The sequence below is a fragment of the Echinops telfairi genome, unplaced genomic scaffold, assembly GCF_000313985.2.
Source record: "Echinops telfairi isolate 266 unplaced genomic scaffold, ASM31398v2 ScPeMD7_29;HRSCAF=101, whole genome shotgun sequence".
NCBI lineage: Eukaryota > Metazoa > Chordata > Mammalia > Afrosoricida > Tenrecidae > Echinops > Echinops telfairi.
The window spans coordinates 3,223,052-3,247,295 of record NW_022103926.1 but is presented as its reverse complement, the minus strand read 5'-3'; the positions used below and the strand labels follow the sequence as shown (position 1 = coordinate 3,247,295).

The window sequence follows — 24,244 nt, the reverse complement described above, 5'->3', positions numbered from 1 at the left end:
TTAAACCCCCGACATTAGGTCCTCATTTTTCCCCTCCCAACAGTATTCTTTCATGTCATATTTTCCAAAATATCTTTTCTGCCTTTTTTAATGCACAAGATGCTAAGCCTGCTTTCAACTTTGATTACTCAAATTATCAGACATGAATTATTCTACTCTTTTAACAGACAAGGGTCCTATAGGCACTTGTAAGGAATATAGGCTTCGTTTCCAAACAGCCCAGATTGCTGTTAAAAATAATTCCCCAATTTTAAAGAATTTTATGCCTACTTTGCGCAGATTTGATTCATCCTTCTGTGCTTTTCAGCGTAATGCTGCCGGCATACGCCTGCCTTTTGGAATTCTGCCGCATGTCACCATCTCTGATCTGCGGTGGGTGAGAAATGCATCCAAGTGAATGTGATGAAGTCAATAGGCCCCCGAGAAGGTTTCTCTTCTGAGTGAGGAACTTCAGCTGTGGACTATAGCTCTCTGTCTTGATGACTTAGTGGTTTTAGAGAGTTGAGGGGGTTAAATAAGTAACCTCTCAATAATATTGCTTATGTTGAACATCCCTGGGCAGTATAGACAGCTGCATGTCTCCCAGTACAAAGCATGGAAAGAAAGTGATGGTTTGAACCCACAGGAGTCATGGGAGACTGGCAGGGTGATTTGGCAAGGTCACACTCTTGAACATCCTTTGGAGCAGCTGTACCATGACACACACAGGGTCACCATGAGTCAGAACTGATGCAATGGCAAAGAGCACCAATATGCTCTTACCAAGTGTCTGATGTATCTGGGACTGAACTTATTTTAAGAGATTTGATCAGTACCACTGTATAATCACAAACTTCCCATCATAGATTTTGAAGGGTTGAGCAGCAGTTGACAAGCTCAAAGTCAGAGTAGATGGTGCAGGATGGCCAGGTACAGGGGAGGAAAAACTAATGACTATCCTTAATAAATGCAGAATCGCTTGTGAGAAAAGTACACAGTTTATGTAGATTGACCCAGATCTAAAGTAGACCATGTGTGATTGAACTATGGAGTGGTATGATGTCTGGATTAGCTCCCAATAAAATGGTTTGGAAAAAACGAGTAAAGTGACCACGCAGATATGATGAACGTTGCCATCCCATTTACAGTGGTCATGAAACAAAAAATTTAGAAGAGTTTGCCTATTCTGTAAGAAGCTCTGGTGGCATTGTGTGGTTATGCTTTGGGCTGCTAACCCCAAGATCAACAGTTCAACAGTTCATGATCAGCCAGCTGCTCCCTGGAGAAGAAGAGACTTTCTGCTCCCATCAAGGTTTGTAGCCTTAGAAACAACAGGAACAGGTCTGCCCTGTCCTGGAGACTTGCTGTGAGTTGGAATTGATTATAGTGAGTTTGGTTTTGGTAGGTTATTACATTATGACTGTTTCCAGTAAATAACTAAATGTGGGCAAATTATTGATGTTGATTTTAATCTCTTAAAGGGAATCCTTAATATGGTTTTGCATTGCCTCACACTGGATTACAGATGAATGAGTGAGGGGAGAGGGAGCAGGCCTTCATAATGATGGACCTCCAGGAGTCACAGTCTCCTCCAGCTTGAGACTAGAACTAGATCGTGCTTGCCTTCTACTACTGAATGTCTGATCAGGGTCAGTAGGTGTGTCCTGATAAAAGACAGACAGAATGTGGAGCTGAGCTCCAAATTCTCAAAGATTCCAGACTTACTGGACTCCTTGAACAAGAGGCATTGCCGACACTATTATCCTAAGACACTCCATAAACCTTGAACTGAAACTATTCCTTAAGTCACTTTTTACCTAAATAACAGGTTGGCAAAAAAAAAAAAAAAAAAGGTAAGAATGCCACCCTGGAGTACTGAGTTGTTTTTTTTTAACAAAGTATCTACTCTAGATGAGAAGGTTCTGGGGCCAGGAGGCTGAGTTAATGGGAATGGAACAACAAGGACAGAAATAATACGAATGCTGGCCTAATGTGAAGACTGTGACACATTGATCGTTATGTGTAGACATTATTGCATGGGAAAACCTGTCCAGTTGGGTATACTTTCACCAAACTGTAAAACCAAAAACAAAACTAACTGGCACGGCATTGATTATGACTCATGGAGACCCTATAGGACTAGGTAGAACTGCCCCTGTGAGTTTCTGAGACTGTAACTCTCACTAAAAATACAAGAAAATATATTTTTAAAAGCAGTGAATGTGAGAATGTAAAATTCCTACTGTTATTTTTTCAAAGTATTATAAATCCACAGATTATACTTCTGACATTTAGAAGTTGTTAGCAACAAGACCAAAATTTAAATATAAACAAAACTGCTAACCCGTAAGAGATACCAATTAAAGGAAGGATCCTAAATGGCAGGTTATGACTGTGTACAATTGCACATGCAAGTATACTTTCACATTTATCCTGACCAAATAAACGGGAAGATTGACCCAGAGGTTATACTCTCACCAGGGATGATATATAACCACTAATATAAAACCACATAATTTTGGAGTCAATAAAACGAGATAGTTGCTCCAAGTTTAAAAGCTACATCATTCCTCCATGGACTCTGTAGCCATTTTAGAGGCTGTTTCCACGATGTGCTCTTAACCGGGAATCATTTTGAAAAAGGAGATTTGTTTCAGATTGATCAGCAATGATTAAACATTTGCTATAGGTGTTAGAGAGGCAAATACAAGTCAGATGCAGTTCTTAACTTAGAATCTGGAAGATGGGACAAGGCAACAGCACAGACACTTGACAAATGAGGTGGCGTGTGTGAAGCATTGCCTGAGGAGCACTAAGAGTGTTCCTGGGGAAGTAGTAGAAGCAGAGGTCATAGCTGAGCTGGCTGGTAGTGTGGGAAGGGTTTGGCATTGGGAGTAGGAGTGAATTGATCGCAAGAGTCTTCATGGTAGAGTGACATTTCAGCCAGACTTGAAGGGTGGGCTGGTTTTCACCTAGAGGAAATGTGGGGGAGGCCATGCCAGGCAGTGAGGAGAATGGAGGGAAAGGCCAGCTCTGGTCTGGCATGTTTTCACAATGGCACAGAATCCCAGTTTGGCTGGAAAACAGACTTCAAACACCAGCTGAAATCCAGCCGGTAATGGGCCCCCAAGATGGTGAAATGAGATTTCACAGGCTGAATGCTCCTCCTAATACCTAATGAGTTATATTTCTTTATTAAAGGAACATGAAAAACAGAGTAGGCTGCAAATGATGGAATTTTATTTGGCTCTGCAAGGCATTTTATAAATAGGACAGCAGCTGTTTACATGTTTGCCATGATTGCCCCATGCATATCCAAATGCCTCTCTCTATTGCTTCAGGCAGAAGCCCACATTGGACTCTACTGTCCTTTTGAATGTTTGCCATTCTCATTTTGTTTGTAGTCCTTTGGGTGGTATTAGTTACCTGATGAAGGGAGAGTCATCAATTTGGACTTCCAAGCGTTTCCAAGTGGAGACTGTCATCTGCTTCTCATCCGTGCTGTTAGGCCACCAGTTTAAGGCCTGTGACACAATGGACACAGCAACTGTCCCTCCTGTATTTTCAAATAAAGTATTTGAAGGGAAAGATATTTGCAGAATGTGCTGTAGTGGTAAATTTAGAGAGTACAAGATAATTACTTGTAATTATGGCAATTTCTGTAAGGGAAATCATCTTAATTTGTTCTTACTAAGAAATAGAATTGCTATACTCATAGCATTTGAATCTTTTTAGGAGATTAATGCTGTGTGCCTTCATTACTTTGAATGGACATTACAGCTTTTCAGTGCATCTGAAATTACCCCGTTAATTCACTCTTCTATTTGAATTTCTGTTAAGTGCAGTTTTCACTTACCAAAAAAAAAAAAATCCTAGCCAGAGAGAGCCCTTGGTAGAGAGGAACTTACCCACCCATACTAAGTAAACCTCTTAGGAGAATAAACCCACTCAAAAGTCGATCTGAATGGTGGAGTCGTACACACACATTCTCTTGTCATGCTCTTCCCTGGAGATTTGAAAAATCTAGATGACCTTTAGGCTGATATGGAATTGCTGTGGCTTGAAAGAAAGGCTGTGTCTCTAGGCATTTTTGTGAAGACAGAATCCTGACTGCTTTTTTGTTTTTAAGTATTTAATTATACCATCTGGGAAAGGTAACCCGTCGGTAGGTTGAGACAGAAAATTGGAGTGGGAAGAATGGGTTTACAGTAGAATGAAATTAATTGGAAAGAATAGCGAGAAAAAAATGATGTGCATCTGTCTAGGCAGGTGACAGAGGTGCTAAGGATGGAAAAGTTAACTCATTGTTGGCCTACAGTGGTCTCTAGAATCAAATCACTGCCACTTTCCTGACCTGCTCAGCCTGCCTCTCCCTCCTCTCAATTCAGTTCCACACCCTAGCAACCCAAATCAGATAGGGTAAAGTCATATTGCCTTTGTGCCTCCAAAGTTGTCATCGTCAAGGAACTGTTGGGTTGCTAACAGTATGGTCAGCAGTTTAAAACCACTAGCTACCCTGTGGGAGAAAGATGAGGTTTTCTATTCCTGTAAAAATGTTGAGCCCCCCAGATCTACTCTGTTCTATAAGGTGGCCATGAATCAGAATTTACTCAATGGTAGTGAATTTTCTCTCTCTCCATCATTCCAAAATCATACTGCCACGGAGCCCTGTGTAGGTTTGAATCAACCTTTCAGTTAGAAGAAAAGCCCTTAGTTATTAGCCACTGGGGCTTTTGTCATAGCTGCTGGGTGGTTTTAAAAAATCTTTCAACAACAACAAAAATTTGTTTTTTTCCTTTAGCACCCAATCTTCCTATCATCCAGGAATTCTTTTCCTCTACAGTGAGTCAAGGCTTGTTCCTGAGTGTTAGTACTTGTCCCTCCCTATGTCAACTATAGTGCTTTGCATTATGAAGACATCTGAGACCTGGTGGGAGGCAGGTAGCCCTGGCCATCTCTGCCCCGAAGCGGCCAGAGCCTAGGCTCCAACTAGGATTTCACCGAGCCAGTGTGGCCCAGAGCAGAGCACTGCCCTGTGGTTTTTGAAGTGCCTATCTTTAAAGGACGGTCGAACCTTACAGTCAAACGTTGATTGGATAATCACTTTAGTGGAAATTTATTGAGGCCCTACTGTGTGCCGGGTGTACCTAATGAGGAGGAGACAGTGGGCTACACTTAATAGTGATGCTGTAATTCATTTCACCCTTGTGAATGCTTGTCAACCACTGAATTGGAGAATCCCAGTGAACTGATGGATGACAAACAACCTTTTACAGTCTATGAAGTGTAAGATCTTACGGATGCAGAGTCAGATCTACTGTTCTCCCTATTTTCAGAGGACCTTATGATTTAGAAAGGAAGTCAGACGACTTCAAATTCAGGCTAACAATGGCATCTCCCACAGGGTGCCATGGAAACAATGGAATACAGGAGAAACATGCAGGCAGAGGTGATGTTAGCTGAGCATTGATCCTCCTGCAGATGGCATCTAGGTTAATAGCCACCAGTGTTACCGGGACTTTCTCACCAATTTTCCTTTACTTTCACTAGTGTGATTTTCAAAAGCAGCAGAGGTAAACCCGTTTAAAGGGTTTTATCATCTCCATTTCATTTCTATTTCTGGCATGCTGTTCATAGCTTTCCTTCCTCTTAAGTACCTTAGGGAGATACATGTTCATTCCCTACCTGCTAACCTCTCATTAAATTTGTTTCCACAGCTGGACTCTTAATAAAAACGAGTGCTACCTCTAGTTTTTTGTTTTCCTATAGCCTGATATCCTCTCCTCCCACCCCCCAATATGTAATGTACAGACTTTTTGAATGTATTATGCTGATTGCATTTCTAAAGGCATATGTAATTAAATAAAGAACAAAATTTTCTATAGTTCAATAAGTTCCCAAGAAGTATATGTATTGTCCAAATTCACTGGGCAGATATGAAGGTTCTGAAAGATTCTACAATTAAAAAAGGGTGGAAGGGAGGGAGGAAATGAGACCTTTTTTAAAAAAACCTTTATTCAACCCAATATTTGCCAAATATGACTGAATCCCTTTAATGAATAATATCAAAATATATATATTTGGGGAACTGTTTTCTTAACACATCTTTATTTGGGGATGTAATGTAAGGATTCACACCTATAATTAATATAGATATTTTTTCTTTATGATTGAAATTAATTAGAAGGCTATAACAGAAAAGGAGAGAAGATAAGGAAATAAAATGAGAAGAGATATAGGAAGAAAGACATGAGAAAAAATATTGGCAGTAACAGAAAGGTAAAAACACCAATGATAAAAAGGAAGACCCTCATCAAGAAAGATTGACACAGTGGCTGAAACAGTGTGCTCACCCATAGCAACAACTCTGAGGATGGTCCCGGAGCAGGCAGCTTGTTTCTGTTGTCCATGGGAGCCCCGTGAGTCAGAGCACCGAACAGCAACAGCTTTGTAAAGTACAAAATGTTATTAAAATGTGGCATAAAAATCTACTTATCATGATCTCATATTTCCCTGAGATAAGAGAACATTGCCAAGAACCAAAGTATTTTCCTCACACTTATTTTTTTACAATGCTTCAAACATTTCACTACTGTTTTTCCTGAAAAATTTTATCTATGGGTTTCCCTTTATGATTTAAGGACCTAACATTTAAACAATATAAAGTTAGATAAGAAGGCATAGTTCCCTTGGTAAATTCCACAGTTGGTACATTCTCTTCCTGACTGTTGAATGGTAGATAAGTCTGATGCTGCCTGTGATGGCGTATGTGGGTTCGACTAGAACACCTGTAGGTCTCAAAGGAAAGTATGGAGTTGTGTTTGGTTATTTCTTTGTCATGGGATGCCATTATTCTTTTGGATCACAAGTGGGGAGAAACAGTCATTTTTAAGTTTAATTGGAGGAGAGGTTAGGAAGAACCATAAGTTTGTGAACTCCAAGAATTTAGCGTAGATAAGAACAGGGATCGAATGGAAGGGAAGCATTACATCTTGTGTTGGCACTCTTTCATGTGCAACCACCAGTGATGTTCTTTGACATCAAAGCAGTTTGAGTAAAGCATTGGAAAGTCAGAAACTTGGGGTGTTATGGAGAGCCATTGAGGCTCTATGTAGCTCTTATGAACCTTCAAAAAGTTTGTGTAAAAATGGAATTAAAAGACAATGAATTTTTTACATGAAAGGTTTGAAGCCCTCTTATATTTTAGGAATTAGAGTGGCCTGGTGCACCTCTGGGGGAAAACCAGCTAGCTATATTTGTATAAAAGTAGATTTAAGCAGTTGTAAGCCAAGCTTAAAAAAAATTCTCTGCTTTCTTTTGTTAACCTTGGCGTTTCAAGCCTTTTTGGAAATGTCTTCAGCTGTACTCAAGGCCAGGTTTTACTGTTTTCTTTTACTCCCACCTGGCTGGGGCATTCCTTGAGCAAACATGGAACTGATTACACAACAACAATTTGTATATATACACTTCACTGGCATTGATCATACTCTGTGAGCTGTGCAATGGTTCCCTCCTTCCTTCTCTGAGTTGTTCTCCCACAGTAACATAAACTCACTGCCCCTAAGGCTCCGATCACATAGTTCACGTTGCAGTTGTCAATTTGATCTCATAAAGGAGTATAATGCTCAAGGTAGACCTTTTTTACTAGTTTAACCACTGTTTGGTTTTTAGATGACTTTGGGGAATGTATTTGGTTTAAGATTTAAAGATTATATCAGGGCAATAGTTTCAGGTACTCATCCAACTCTGGTGGCTCCAGAAAGTCTGTCATCCATCAGAATTTGAAATTCTGTTCTATATATTTCCCCTTTTGATCAAGATTCCTCTGTAGAATCTTTGACAAAAATGTTCAGTAATGATAGGTGGCACTGTCCAATTCTTCTAGTGTCATGAAAAAGGAGACAGTTTTTCTTGGAGGCAATGAGCCATCCAGTCCATATCCTCCTCCTGTGCCTGACTTTTCCTTTTGCTGTGTTGCTTCAGGTGAGTAGAGCAAATGTTATGCCTTGGGTGACCTCTTAAAAGTTTTTAAGACCCAGGGAAGTGAGACTGGCTTTTGGGCCCAGCAGTGGTACCCCGGCGCCGAGGCGTTTAGTTCACCGTCCTTGCCAGGCGCCCCCAGGCGGCCTTGGTTCATTGACGCCGGAGCGTGCGTGCGTGCGTGCATCCTCGGGTCAGGAGAGGGCCATGGAGGATCCCCGGAAGGTGCCTCCGAGCTGCCTCCGCAGGGCACTAGGTCCTTTCCCCAGAGTCTTTGCTGCTGAAGCAGTGGCCGCCGAGTTCCAGACCCCTGCTGAGCGACCGAAGCTGCCTCCCTCCATCCCAGAATCCCATTACCCGGAATCCGGATGGGATCTCCTCCGAGAGCTGTTTATTAAAGATGACCAGCAGAGAACATCTGAAGAACTTCAGAATATTTGTAAGGCAGCAGTTTCAGCAGGCATCATTGGCTTTGTCTATGGAGGAGTACCTGCCTTTGTACATGCCAAACAATGCTACGTTGAGCAGAGCCAAGCAGACATCTATCATAACCGATTTGATGCTGTGCAAGCTGCCCACTGTGCTGCCACTCGGGCCTTCATTCGGTATGGCTGGCGCTGGCGCTGGAGAACTGCGGCGTTTATGACCACATTCAACTCAGTGACCACTGGTCTGAATGTGTACCGAAATAAAAATGCCCTCAGTCATTTTGTCATTGCTGGAGCTGTCACAGGAAGTCTTTTCAGAATAAACTTAGGCCTGCGTGGTCTGATGGCTGGTGGTATAATTGGAGCCTTGCTGGGTACCCCTATTAGGAGCCTGTTGATGCTGCTGCAGAGGTACTGTGGAGAGACTGTTCAACAGAGGAAAGAGAAGGATCATAAGGTACTCCATGAGCGGCAACTGGAAGAATGGAAGGCCAAGCTTCAAATTACTGAGTTCCTCCCAGAAGAGATTGCAAGTGGTTTACAACAAAATCAATCTGAAGATGATGCTAGGAAAATTGAAGCCCCGCTAAGCCTTCTTAGAAACCCTTCGACAACAGATAAACAAGACAAGGACTGAAAGTGTTCTGGACTGGAATGTCATTAGAGAACGGAAGGGGACCGTGTTCTCATGTCTGTTGAAGGCCAATGGTCAGGCTACTGTTTGGTCTGCCTGTGGGGCATGACCCTATCCCAAAGCACTGGCACTTGTAATGGCAGTGATTTGCCCTTAAAAACAAAACCAAACCAAACAAGATTTGAGCTACTGTATGTTCATTTGACTTAAAATACATATTTTTGTCTAACAAGGGGATACATATTATACAGGTGTGCATTGCTTAATGTCCACAATAAATTCTATAATGACGGAAAAAATGTTTTTAAGACCCTTAGGCAATATGTACTGACCTAGGGGGAAAGCACTAGACACATTATTAGGCCAATCAACTTGAATATCATATTAAACCATGACCCTAGACTTCCAATGAAGGAATCAAATCCCTGTCCCCCCACCCCCCACTGAAAAAAGGAATCAAATCCCATGAGGTGTCTGGTTGTACATGAGCAGACTGGGCAGCTGCTCTTGGGGAGAAAGGGGTCAGGAAGTGCTTTATTGTAAGCATATCTATCACTCAACTTTAGCCAACTCAACTTTGTACAGGTGTGCAACTTAGTGACAACAAAATAATCAGCTGTGCAGTCCTACCCTTGATAAAGTTTTCCATCACCGTTCTCCTCCCCCACCCCTTCCTGCCTGCTCCTGTATGGTCTGTGTGCATTTGCTTGTTCTTGTCTTTTTAGGTAAGGTCATAAATGTTTTTTGTCCTTTTGGCTTATCTAGTTCAGTGTAATGTCTTCAAGCCCCATACAGACTGTAGCATGTATCAAGACTTTATTTCTTCTTCTAGATGAGGAATAGTCCGTTGTATGCATGTGCCACATTTTGTTTATCTTTCACCTCTTGAGAAGCATATCGTTTGTTGCTAGTTTTTGGCTATTGCGAATAATTCCGCAATGAATATTGGTGTGCAAGTCTCTCTCAGTCTTGTGGGCACATACCTAAGAGTGGACTTGCTGGATAATACAGTACTATTTTTGGCTTTTTGAGGAACTGCCAACCCGACTGTACATTTTACATTTTACGATGTCAGTACCATTTTACATTCCCACCAGCAATGGATAAGAGTTCCAATTTCCTTACATCCTGGCCAATATTTAAATGTTTATGCTCTTTGTATTTTAGCCGTCCTAGTGGGAGTGAAATGTTATAGTATTTATCTCTGTGGATTTAACTCTGTGTTCCTCCCAGTGCCTTCCTCTGTCCTGATCATTTTGTACTGATCTCCTTTTCATTGTATGAGGGGGCTTCAAAACGTTTGTGGACAAATGGGGTTAAAAGATAGGGAATTTTCCTATGAACTTTTTGGAGCCCTAGTGGTTACACGTTGGGCTGCTAACTGCAAGGTCAGCAGTTAGAACCCACCAGCAGCTCCTTGGTAGAAAGATGAGGCTGTCTGCTCCCATTAAGATGTACAGCTTCGGAAACATATAGGGACAGGTCTACCCCATCTTATAGGGTTGTTTTGAGTTGGAATTAGCTTCATGGCAGTGAGTTTAGTGAATCAACAAGTTAAGATGTATCTACCTTTTAGTTAGTTATTGACTCTATCTTCTCTCACACCAGGTAACCATCAAAGAATGCTTCTGTGTGAAAATCTTTTCTTGACTTTGTACAGTAGTGATTGTGGCAGTTACATAATCTTGTGTCAACTTGAGGGTATTAATAGTGAAGGGGTAGGGTCTAGCCTGTCAATTAGGTCATAGCCTGATGATACCTCCCAGTGGGCACAGCCTTCTCATGAGATTTCTCTGCCCCGTCGTCTTCCTGTTGAAAAGCCATGGGAAACTTGCTGAGACCTGCAAGAGCTCTCTTTGCTGCACCTTCCTGTTGACAAGCTGCTGGACCCACGCTGAGACCTGTGAGAGTCCTGGAGATGCTTCCAGCACCATTGGATCTGCAAGACTTTGCACCCACTGGCCTGTGATCTTTCTGCATTCTGCATCATTGCATGTGACTGCCTGAGTCTGAAGAGGAATTTATGGACTAGTATCAGACTTAAGGGCTATTATCAGACTTATGGACTTGATCTGGACTGGATGTTTTCTTTTTTTTTCTGGATGTTTTCTTAATATACAATTACTCTTTGATATCAAGCTCATTCTTACACATATAACAGTGTCAATTTGTTTCTCTAGTCAACCCAGCCTAACACAGTGACTTCATCTAAGATTTGTCCTTTAGTGATTGACTAATTTTACTCAGAATGATGTCCTCCAGGTCCATACATATTGTGAGGTATTTTACAGATTCATTGTTATTCTTTAACATTTTGTAGTATTCTATTGTGTGTGTCCCCTAGTTTATCCATTTATCCACTTAGTTTGTTTCCATCTTTTTGCTCTTGTGAGTAATGAATGTAAGATGAATGAGTATGCATGTATATCTTATTCATGTTACAACTCTTCATATTATAGGATATATACACCTACTGGTGATATTGTTAAGTCATAGAGTATTTCTATTTCCAACTTTTAAAGGAAGTGCCACACTATCTCCCCACAGTAGCTGTACTATTTTACAGTCCTACCAGCAGTGTATGAGGATTCTGTTGTCCCATACCATTGCCACTATTTGTTGATTTTTGTTTCTATTTTTTTAACTTTGGTATTAATCCTGGGGTGAAGTGAAATTTAACTGGTGTTTTGATTTGCTTTTCTCTAATGATCCCTAGGCATTCTTCATTTGATTTTTGACTGCTTTCATGTCTTTGTTAGAAAAGTACCTGTTCATTGTTTTGTTTTGTTTTAAATTTATTTTATTGGAGGCTCGTACAATTCTCATCACAATCCATGCATACATCCATTGTGTCAAGCACATATGCACATTTGTTGCCCGCCTCCCACTCTAGCCCCTAATATCAGCTGCTCATTTCTCCCCTCCCTTCCCCCTCCCCCTCCCTCATGAACCCTTCATAGATCATAAATTATTATAGTTTTGTCATAAGTTACCCTGTCCAATGTTTAATTCCTCCCGCTTCTCTGCTGTCCATCCCCCAGGGAGGAGGCAATACTTAAATTCTTGTCATTGGTTCCCCCTTTCTACCCGACATTCGCTTCACCCTCCAGGCATCACCCCTCTCACCACTGGTCCTGAAGGAGTCATCTCCACTGGATTCCCTGTGTTTCCAGTTGCTATCTGTACCAATGTACATCTTTCCATCCAGCCAGATTTGTAAGGTAGAATTGGGATCATGATAGTTGGGGGGAGGAAGCGTTAAAGAACTAGAGGAAAGTAATATGTTTCATTGTTGCTACCCTGCATCCTTATTGGCTCGTCTCCTCCCCACAACCCGAGTAAGGGGGTGTTCAGTTGCCCACCGATGGACTTTGAGTCTCCACTCTGCACTCACCCACCTTTACAATGATATGATTTTTTGTTCTTGGATGCTTGATACCTGATCTCTTCAACAGCTTGTGGTCACACATGCCGGTGTGCTTCTTCCATGTGGGCTTTGTTGCTTCTGAGCCAGTTGGCCGCTTGTTTATCTGCAAGCCTTTAAGACCCCAGACGCTATATCTTTTGATAGCCGGGCACCATCAGCTTTCTTCACCACCTTTGCTTATGCACACATTTGTCTTCAGTGGTTGTGTCAGTAAAGCGGGTACCCACTGATAAGATTTTTAGTTCTTTGATGTCTGATAATTGATCCCTTCTACACCTTGTGGTCAGACAGGCTGGTGTGCTACTTCCATGTGGGCTTTGATGCTTCTCAGCTAGATGGCCGCTTGTTTGCCCTTAAGACCCCAGACACTATATCTTTTGGTAGCCGGGCACCATCAGCTTTTTTCACCGCCTTTGCTTATGTTCACATTTTTCTTCAGCAATCGTGTTGCTGAGGTGTCAAAATTTTCTATAAATTTTAGAGATTAGTCTCTAAATTAGAGATTTGTCTGAAATGTTACCAAAAATGTTTTCCCAGTCTATAAGCCCTCTTTTTGTTCTTCGGTGAATATTCTTTAAACAAATATTTAATAAAGCATTTTATTGGGGGCTCTTACAGCTTTTATCACAATCCATATATACATCCATTGTGTCAAGCACATTTGTACATATGTTGCTGCCATCGTTATTCTCAAAACATATTCTTTCTACTTGAGTCCTTGGTATCAGCTCATTCCCTGAACCCCCTCCCTCATGTATTTCACCTACCACTGTCTCCCTTCACCCACTTTTCTGTTGTCCATCCCCCTGGGGGGGTGTTATATGTCAATCATTGTGATCGGTTCCCCTTTTCTGCTCCCCCACCTTCCCCTTCCCCTTCCCCTCCTGGTATCACTAATCTCATTATTTGTCCTGGTTTTTCTGCCCAGAATTCCCTGTGTTGCAAGCTCTTGTCTGTACCAGTGTACATGCTCTGATCTAGCCAGATTTGTAAAGTAGAACTGAGGTCATGACAGTGGGGAGGTTGGAGGGGGAAGCATTAAAGAACTAGAGGAAGGTTTTATGTTTCATTGGTGCTATACTGCACCCTGACTGGCTCATCTCTTCCTTTTGTCCCTTCTGTAAGGGGATGTCCAGTTGCCTGTAGATGGGCTTTGGGTCTCCATTCCACCCTCATTCACATTGATATAATTTTTTGTTATGGGTTTTTGATGCCTGATACCTGGTCCTATAAACACCTCATGATCACACAGGCTGGTGTGCATCTTCCATGTGGGCTTAGTTGCTTCTGAGTTAGATGGCTGCTTGTTTATCTTCAAGCCTTCAAGACCCCAGATGCTCTTATCTTTTGATGGCAGGGCACCATCAGCTTTCTTCACCACATTTGCTTATGCATCCATTTTGTTTTCAGTGATTGTGTCAGGGAAGGTCAGCATCCCAGAATGCTAGGTTATTAGAAAAAGTGTTCTTGTGTTGAGGGAGTACTTGAGTAGAGGTCCAATGTCTGTCTTTTGCCTTACTATTTAACAAATAAATAAATGTACATAGATGTTTCCCTATCATTATATATAAATGTATTTACATATGTACGTGTCTGTATTTAAACCTCTGTAAATGTCTTTTGCCTCCTACTTCTTTCCTCTATTTCCTTTTACTTTCCTCTTGTCCCACTATCATGTTTGGCCTTCATTCAGGTTTCAGTAACTCCTCTCAGCTATTTTGCCCTTGATCAAGGGCCCCCTCTCCCCCCAGCCCACCCAAGCATCCTATGCCCTCCTCACCATCGATTTTAGATCATTTGTTGTTCCCTTGTCCCTGGGTTTGTTGGGTTCCCCCTTTCCCCCACCTCTTCCTTGGTTAAATCTTTTTACGTGTACAAATGTTTACTTTTTAGGAAGGCCCATTCTTCTAGTTGTCTTTTGGTGTTGGTATATTTTTACTTGGACTTGATTGTATTTTTATGCTATGTATTAAGGATCTTAAATTTGTCCCTAATTTTTCATTGATGATATTTATAGTTGTAGGTTTTACACTTCGGTCTTTGTTCCAGTTTGAGTTAGTTTTTGTATATGGTGTGTGATCTGCAAGTGGATATCTAGTTTCACCCGCACATTTTTTAAACACTATTACCTCTTTCCCACATAATTAATTTTGACCCTGTGTAAAACCAGCTGTTGTAAGTGGGTGGATTTACGTCTCAGTTTTTATTTCTGTTCCATTGATCTTTGTAGGATATCCTTGTACCAGTACCAGACTATCTTAAGTTCCCTATCTTCGTAGTAGTTTAGAAGTTGGGAAGTATGAGACTTCTTTTTCATTAGTAATGCTTTGCTTATCAAGGGGTCTCTTTATTTTCCATATAAATTTGGTGATTAGATGTTCCATGTCTTTAAGTGATGATGTAATCCATACCAGGATTATATTGCATCTGTTGATCACTTTGGGTAATATTGCCATTTTTACAATGTTAAGTCTTCCTATCTGTGAGCATGGTATATTTTTCCATTTATGAAGTTCTCTTTTTGTTTATTGAGTATCCTGTAGTATTTTTTAAAAATAGTTCTTTTGTATCTCTGGCTAGATTTAATCCTAAGTATTTCATCTTTTAGATGACTATTGTAAATGATATTGTTTCCTGATTTCCTTTTCAGAGTTCTCTGTTAGTATATGAGGAATCTGCCTGATTTTTGTTGATCTTATCCCTGCTACTTAAAAAAATCATTTTATTCGGGGCTATTACAGTTCTTATAACAATCCATACATACATCAGTATTATCAAGCACATTTGTACATATGTTGCCATCATCATTCTCTTTCTTTCTTTCTACTTGAGCCCTTGGTATCAGCTCCTCTCTTTTCCCTCCCTCCCCCACCCGCCCACCTTCATGACTCCTTGATAAATTATGAATTATTGTTATTTTCATATCTTACGCCATCCACTGCCTCTCTTCACCCACATTTATGTAGTTTGTCCCCTCTGTGCTGGGGGTGTTATATGTCGATTATTGCGATTGGTTTCCTCTTTCTCCCTCTTCTCCTCCCACTTTCACCCTAACTCATGGTATCACTAGTCTTATTATTGTTCGTGAGGTGTTTATCTCTCCTGGATTATGTATGTCAGGAGCTCTTATCTGTACCCCAGTGTGCATGCTCCTGTTTAGCCAGATTTGTAAGATAGAACTGGGGTTATGAGAGTGAAGGGGAGGAAGCATTAAAAAACTAGAGGAATGTTGTTTTTTCATCAGTGCTATATTGCTCCCTGGCTGGCTTGTCTCTTCCTTGTAACCCTTCTGTGAGGGAATGTCCAGTTGTCTACAGATGGGCTTTGGGTCTTCACTCTTCTCCCCCTCATTTGCTTTGATATGATTGCTTATTTTGGTTCTTCTGATGCTTGATAATTATTGATTCTATCGACACCTTGTGATCACACAGGATCGTGCGCTTCTTCCATGTGGGCTTTGTGGCTTCCCTACTAGATGGCTGCTTGTTTAACTTCAATCCTTTAAGACCCCAGATACTATATCTTCTAATAGCCAGACACCATCAGCTTTCATCACCACATTGCTTATTATACACTGCAGCTTTGCTGAATCCTTCTATTGTTGTTGTTGTATGCCATCGAGTCGGCTCCAACCCATAGCAGCCCTATACACAACAGAATGAAACACTACATGGTCCTGTGCCATCCTCACAATTGTTCCTGTGCCTGAGCCAGCTGATGCAGTCACTGTGTCAATCCATCTCTTGAGGGTCTTCTGTTTTTTTCACTGCCCCTCCACTTCACCAAATATGATGTCCTTCTCTAGGGACCGGTCTCTCCTGACAACATGTCCAAAGTATGTAAGATGAAGTCTTTGCCATCCTTGACTCTAGGGGCACGCTGGCCTTACTTCTTCCAACACAGATCAGTTTGTCCTTTTAGCAGTCCATGGTACTTTCAGTATTCTTCTCCAGCACCACAACTCATATGCATCAATTCTTCTTCAGTCTCCTTATTCAAGGTCCAACATTCACATGCATATGAGACAAAGGAGAATACCATGGCTTGGGTCAGGTGCACCCACCTTAGTCCTCAAGGTAACAATAATACATGGAAATAAAAGCTAATGAAACAATAATTTATAATTTATCAAGGGGTCACCAGGGTGAGGGTGGGGAGGGAGGAAAAAAAGGGGAGCTGATACCAAGGGCTGAATAGAATGTAAATGTCCAGAAAAGAATGATGGCAACATATGTACAAATATGCTTGATACAATTCATGTATGGATTGTTATAAGAGTTGTAAAAGCCCCCAATAAAATGATCTTTTAATAATAATTTTTTAAAAAGTGAATGGACTTCTTTCACTAAATTTTAAAACCTCTTAATTCTATTGAAAAATTTCCCTTTTATTTTAATTTTTTGAAGGTTTTTTGTTGTTGTTAATCAAGAATTGGACTATTTCCTTGGGTCTTTTGATTTTCATTGCTCATTTTTTCCTCTGGACATGGCAACTTCAATATGTTCACCTTAGATGGCTGCGCATGAGCTTTTAAGTTCCCATTCCCTACTTCTTCCAAAATTCTTGGCATTTCTTTTCTGTCTCTTTCTGTGATAACTTGATTTAATTGATATTTAAAAGTTCCAGCTTTTGTTTTTCAACTTTTATTCTCTCCTACACACACCAGAGAGCATGCTGTGTTCACCAGTGGGCACTGCCACTCCTATGAGATATTCATGGTATACTAATCAATCTGACTACCATCAGGAAATGCAGTCCCCTCTCTCTGCTTATTTTACCTTCCTTTCTCCGTTTCTGCAATCACATTGTTTCAGTTGGAAACACCCAGCGAGCCCTCTTTGCGGCTGGTTGTTGCCCTCCTAGTTTGCTGTAGTTTTTCTTCCCGGCTCTGTAGGGACTGCTTGTGTCTGAACTGGCATTCAGGGGAAGTACAGGCAGCCTTTCCTCCCATTTCAGGAGGAAGAGGGATTGGGACTCTCCCTAGAAGGACCTCCAAGATATCTGTCTCGTTGGTTTCAGAGCTTTAGTTGGGGGAACATTCTCCATTTGGGTGACTCACCGCCTGACTTCATTGTAAAGGACATTTTTTAGGAGTTCATAGCAGTTCAGCAGCCACCAGTTACTGGTGGGATAGTAAGGAAATAAAGAATAGTCAGATTCCAAAGAGACCCACAAGGAAGTTCTCCTCATTGCTACTGAGCCTGCACTCTAGTGTGTTGACCTTGGCTGGAACCCCCACTGAAGATGTTTACTTTCTCGTATGCAGCAGTTTCAGTAAGCAGTCTGCAGTCTCTAACTGCAATAGGGAGCAGACAGAATTAAACTGATCCCCAAGGAGGTCTGTTATGTTGGTTTTAGAGGCCTGAGCTATGGGGTACACAGGACATTATGGAAGGATTGGAGAATATGGGAGCAGATAACACAGTGTGGGGTGTATAGCAATTTTCAGTTGCCTGGCAATCAACAGTTACCAGGTGGGGAAGGTATGTCAGATCTTTTTGGAGGTTTGTCTTGTTGGTATCAGAGGCCTCCCTGTAGATTGTTGACTGTGAGATCAGCCTCCACTCAGATTTCTGTTTCCTAAAGCACAGCAACCTTAGTCAGCAATCTTGAGCACCAACGGAAATAGGGGCGTATTAACCCCAGTTGACCTCCACAGAGGTTTTTACTGTTGGTTTCAGAGGCCAGAGTTATTGGTGCTCAGGAAAGCAGGTAAAGTGCTGATGATTGGAGCAACTGCCACAGCAAGGCCCTTCTCAAACCATTCACAGCAGACTTGCAGGTGACAGTGTCTGGGTGGATTCCCATGGTCCAAATGGGCCTCCATGGAGTTCTGCCTTACTGTTACCAAAGCTCCCCTCAGGTAGTAGGTAAGTTCTGTGTGTAGTCTCCACTGCAGATGCCTGCTTCTTAGCACCCAGCTGCTTCAATCAGCAGTCCTTTGCACTGACCGAAAAGCTTGTGACAGACCTGAACTGACTCCCTGGAGGATTTCAGAGGCTTGAGCTAAGAGGTGCACCACGAGGCTGATAAGGTGTTTAGCTTGGGACTCTACTGCACAGGCTTTCTGTAGTAATTAACGGTAGGGTCACAGCTGACAGTGTCTGGTACACTCCAGTGGACCCCTGAGGAGATCTGCTGTGATGCTAGCAGAGCTCTGCTTGGAGTGTGCTAGCTGTGGGTGCAGGCTCTACCGAAGACTTCTGCTTGGGCACACAGAAGCCTCAGATAGCGGTCCTCAGCACTATCTGACAGGGGGAGCAGACAGACCAGAACTGACTCTTCAAGAGGTCTGTCCATTTGTTCTTAGAGGCCCAAGCTGTGGGACCTGGAGAGAGGCAGGCAGAATGTTGAGTGTAAGAGCAGTCTTTATTCCCTGGACCTTCGAGAGCAATTCATAGTAGGCTTGTAGCCAGTAGTATCTGGGTGAGAAGCTGCTCTAATATGACAATTGGATCCCCGAGGAGGTCTGTCTTGTTAATTTTAGGGCAGAAGCTTGGGCTCCTGGGATGGATAGGCTAGCAGACTCCTTTCCTGGGGCCACTATCTCAGTTTACAGCTGATGGTGAACCGTGTGACTTGAGGAGAGGCAGGACAGTGTGGGACGTGATTTTCTACCATATGCAACTCGTTGACTTATTGATTCTTGCCTGTCTATAGTTCTCTGATGCTTTCTGCTGCTCCTAATTCTGAGTCCTTCAAAGCTGAGCACCATATCCCTATCGTTATTTGTCGGGGAAGATCTAAACAATAGCTCGTTTACACTGCCTTCTTCCTAGAATTTCTTTCATGCCTGTTGAATGTTGATGAATATCAACTGATATTGATATTGGATATATCTCAATATCATTGTAAAGGGAGAGCCACTATAAAGGGGAACAGGCCCCAGTTTGCAGTGTTTTAGTGAGGAAGTGTTCCCCTTCCTTTGTCTTCATCATCCTCCATCCCATCTAAACTTGCCCAAGTTGAACTCTTTCTTCAAAGCCTTGCTCAGACCCTCCAGTCCATGAGTCTCTCACAGGCCCACCAAGTTAGAATTAACCCTTTGTTATAGCAATTATTGCACTTTGACCAATTAATGAAACTTGATTGAGAAATTAATTCATTCAATATATACTTGTTGCATACGATACAACAGACATTCAGTTTATCAGAGAAGGGTCTGATCAATAAGATTCCATCCCTGTCCTCAAGGAGCTCTGTATTGCTTTTTACTTGTTTACATTGGTGTCTTCCACTAGATCTTGAACCTCTGGGGAGAGGGTGCAGTTAGTCATAATCTTATTGGGCCTGACTCGTAAAAGGCATTCCATAAGTATTTGCAGTATATTGAACTTGTATTTGTTTGTGACTTACAGAACTGTAGAGTCAGTAGGAACTGATCCATTATAATAGAAATCTGTAAAATAGTGGAGGAAACCCAAGTTCTGACAACTTATCATCGACTTATCCAGCTGTGCCTAGTAAGTTAGTGACCCATGAATTCTTATTTGATACTTTTTGTTTTAGTTTGCAAGGCGCAGAATGATTGTGCCATATTTAAGCTTATTTAAAATAAATTAAATACTGAAGAACTGTGCTTTAGAAATGTAATTTGCTGTCGAAACAATGGGTTAGATCTTTGTTTATATGCACAATGATTTAGTAAGCAATAGAGTCAGATGTCAAAAGGCTTTTAGGTCACCGGTTGAGTAGCATTGTGGTTTATTATTTACCTTTGCCTACCGCAAATGTTCTTCTCATCCAAGAACCCAGAGTAAATGTTTGCTGAGAGTCTCTGTAATGCCTAAACAATGAAATGTTCACATGCTTTAGTGGTAGCAAAATTGAATGGCAAACAGCTGCCAGCAGCCATTCCGATCTGATCTAATCCAGGAGGTTTGTGAAAGGGGAACATATGGATAGGAGCTAACTGGAAATTAGCAAAGATCTAAATGTTTGACTAAGCACAGTTATAGTTTGGTACGGTGCAGCGTAGAGGTGAGAAATGACCTCATATCAAAGCCAAGTGTAGACAAAGAACGTTTACTGGAAAGAGCTGTGACATAAATGCAGAATTCGGTATTAGGTGCTATTACCTGAGATGATATCCAAAGGCAACGTGCCATTCTATGAGACATAAGATAGGCATGAGTTAAAGCCAACAGGATGGCAACTCACAACACATTTTCAAAGGAAGTTATTGTCAGACTTCCACTGAAGAGAAGCTCTTCAACAGGTTCTGTGCACGCATATAGTTGGGGAGCATATACAGTATTAAAATTAATGTATAAATACAGTGTTTTAACTCTTCTAGTAGAAATATGTGCTATAAAGCATGGGGACACCAGGAAAGGAACATAGGGGAGTAGAGAAGCGTTCCCATACTTGAGAGGAATGCAGTGGTGCTTGCACTGTGAGCAGAAGTCACCAGCTGCCATCTGGTTGACCTCAACACTTGGAGATGCCATATGTGGCAGAACTGTCCCCCATAGGATTTTCGTTTTTGAATTTTGTTTTTCTTTTAAACTGTGGTGAGACTATACACAACAATCCAAGAGTTTCTACGTGAATACTCCATTGGCTTGGATTACAGTCTTCATGTTTCATAACCATTCGTGTTCTTTACCAAGTCCTTCTACCACCATTAACAGGAACTCCCTGACTCCAAACTTCCCCCTGCCTCCCTCCCTCTTAACTCCTGGTAACCACCCATAATCATCTTTGATTTCTCTATATTTTCTTGTATCAGATAAGTGAAAACACATAGTGCTTGCAGTTCTGCCAATGATTTATTTTGCTTTGAGTGATGTTTTCAAGGTTCAGTCATGTTGTGATCTCCATCCGGACTTCACTTTTCTTTATGGTTGAGTACTATTCCGTTATGGGTAGAGCCCCATTTGTTCGCCCATCCATCCATCGATGGGCATTTTGTTGTTTTTGCCTTGTGACTGTTGCAGAGTGTTTGTAGTGCGCATTGTGTCTGGGTTTCTGCTGGTGTTCTTGTCGTCATGTCTTCTGGGTAGACACCCAGGGTTGGGATGTCAGGCCATCAACTAGTTGTATGATCAAGTTTTTCAGGGCCCACCAAACGGTTTTGTATCATGGCTGTACTATTTCCCATTCCCATCATCATCGGAGGAAGGTTCCAGTTTCTTTATAACCCCATCAACACCCATTGTTTCCCAATTTTTCACCTTGGACACTTCAGTAGGGGGGAGATGATACCATATTGTGGTTTTGATTTGTGTCAACCTAATGAGTAATGGTGGAGCAATCTCAGAAACCCACAGGGGCAGTTCTACTTTGTCCTCAAGGGCTGCTATGAGTCAGCATCAGTTGGATGTCAGGGAGGTTGGTTTTTGGTAATGACTAATGATGTCGAGCTGCTTTTTATGTGTCTATTAGACCATTTGTATGTCCTTTTTAGTGAAATATCTGTTCATGGACTTTTTCTACTAAATTTTTTGAAGGGGAGGGGGGGCTTTTTAAATTGCGGGAGATTTTTTAAAAATAAAAATATTTTGGATATTAGACTCTTTTTGAATGTATGTATGTATTGTTTCCGAAACTTCTCTCCCAAGCTGCAAGTTTTCCTTTGGGTTTTCAATGGCTGAAATTTTGAACAATGAGGGGGTACCCCCACACATACCAAAAGCCCCCAAACAAACGGAAAAAAGCTCTGCTAGATTAAGCTTTTGTAATACACAAGCATTGAGCAACTCGGTCTGAGTTAGTGCACTCAGTGGCATCACCTGGGAAGGTTCTCTTGTCACAGTGAATTTTTTCATAAAAGTAGTTTTACTCAAACCTTGGTTTTTATGATGGCTGATTTAAGGGAACAGCACGAGGCTGTGAAATTTTGTTTCCTGCTCTGGGAAAATGCTGCAGAAACTTGTGATGTTGAACACAGCTTACAAGGACAGCTCTGTAGGAAAAACTCAAGTGTACAAGTGGTTTTCTCGTTTCAAAAAAGGTGAAATTTCGATTGTTGATAAACCTCATTCCTGATGTCCATCAACTTCCCAAACAGACAAAAATGTAAACAACTTGTGCTTGAAGACAGACCATGAAGAGTTGGGGGAGTTATCTGGACTATCTTGGAGCTCTGTTCAGTGAATTTTAACAGACTTGGAAATGAGAAGGGCCGTCACTGTGAAATTTCTGCCCTGAGGAAAAAAGTATAGAGTGGAAACATGAGGTGCTTTGAATTGACCCAACCTTATCACCCAGACTTTTTCCCCCCAAGGTCATTACTAGTGCCGAAACATGGTGCTATTCTTAAGACCCCGAAATTAAGTATCAATCAAGCCAGTGGAAACCGCTATCTTCACCTCTCCCCCATAAAGCTCATCAAGTGAAATCAAAGATCAAGATGATGCTTATGTTTTTTTGATGTGAGGGGGATAGTGTATTTGGAGCTCATTCCACCAAGTCAGACTGTTAATCAAACTGTCTATTTAGAAGTTCTGAAAAGATAGCATAACAGTGTATGACCTAAAAGGCCTGATTTGTGGCAGATCGGGGACTAGTTTTGCCCCCGCAACAATGCACCTGCTCACGCAGCCATCTCATTACACCAGTTTTTGGCAAAAAAAAACCCAAAACATAAACAGCATGCCTCTCTTGCCCCATGTAACCTTACTCACCTTACGTTGCTACATGTGACTTCTTTTTGTTACCACAAATGAAGAGGGACATGAAAGGACAGTAATTTGAGAACATAGAAGAGGTAAAGAAAAAACTGAGGGAGGTGCTGTCAGCCATTCAAACAGATGAGTTTGAAAAATGTTTCTAAGAATGGAATGGCAGATTTGAAAAATGTATTAAGTGTAATGTACTTCAGAGAGTACTTTGAGGGTGATAAGGTTGTTTTATAAAAGTATTTAAATACATAACTGTAGGGGGGTATAATTCCTTTATTTTTTAGTATCCCCCTCATAGATCACCAGACCTTTTTACCTTGGCCAACTTACATTACCACCAACATTTCTGTTAGCAGTGGGACATAGTAATAATCTGTCCTGTCAACAGAGGGGCTGGGTTTTGGGTCAGACAGGACATCCCCATAGACAAAGGTGTGAGGGTGTGAGATGGTCAAACACATTTGTCAACCTGCCAGAAGCTTGACATTGTGAGGCCATGTGGGGGTCCTCCTTGCAACAAACACTTTGACTTTGGCCTTATTTCCTGAGAGGTGAATCCTATCCTGAGTCATTGAGCCGGGCTGACCAGGTGTCTGGCACTAACCCTAACCCTGACCCTCACAGTATTGGTAGATATTTTATCATGGATTCGGGGTTAGGCCTAGCAAGGCTTTGATTGCCTTGGGCTCAGTGGAGCCCCTAGATTGGAAGCTGCTGGGCTGGGGGGCAGGGGCGGGTAGTGTGGAAGATGTAGGCCAGGACCTCTCTTCCATCTGGTTCCTTGGTGTTCGTAACCTTTTTCTTTCTGGATTATGAGCATTGTTTCCTGCAGGGAATTTTAGGGTTTAAAGGTAGCAGTAGTTGGGTCATTTGGTGCTGGGCATCAGAAAGGCGGTGTGGAGAAGCAGCTATCAGGACTGGTCAGCAGAGAGAAGCCGAGACTTTAGGGCCAGCCTCTTGGAACAGGTTTGGCCCCAAACAGTGTTTTAATCGGAGCTGGGGTTCACTAGAGAGTGTGAGCTCTGATGATGCAGGAAGGGACTGTAAGCCAAATTTATTTCATTCCTTGATTGATGTAAATAGGAAAATAGATTTCGCTGTATCTTTACAACTTTCCCTGTTTTGTTTTTTTTAAATCATTTTATTGGGGCTCATCCAACTCTTATCACAA

General features: G+C 41.7%; 2 protein-coding genes across 2 annotated transcripts in view; both read left to right on the top strand.

Moving 5' to 3' along the window:
* TTC28 (tetratricopeptide repeat domain 28) overlaps nucleotides 1–24,244 on the top strand; it is a 669,495-nt gene that overhangs the window by 213,093 nt on the left and 432,158 nt on the right. The window lies entirely within an intron of this gene.
* On the top strand, nucleotides 8,167–9,095 carry LOC101645473 (complex I assembly factor TIMMDC1, mitochondrial-like). Its single transcript, XM_045289582.1, has one exon. The coding sequence runs from the start codon at nucleotides 8,167–8,169 to the stop codon at nucleotides 9,022–9,024; it is 858 nt and encodes a 285-aa protein (XP_045145517.1). The 3' UTR covers nucleotides 9,025–9,095.

Coding starts and splice junctions, on each gene's coding strand:
- LOC101645473 (XM_045289582.1), top strand. CDS start 8,167: ATGGAGGATCCCCGGAAGGTGCCTCCGAGCTGCCTCCGCAGGGCACTA.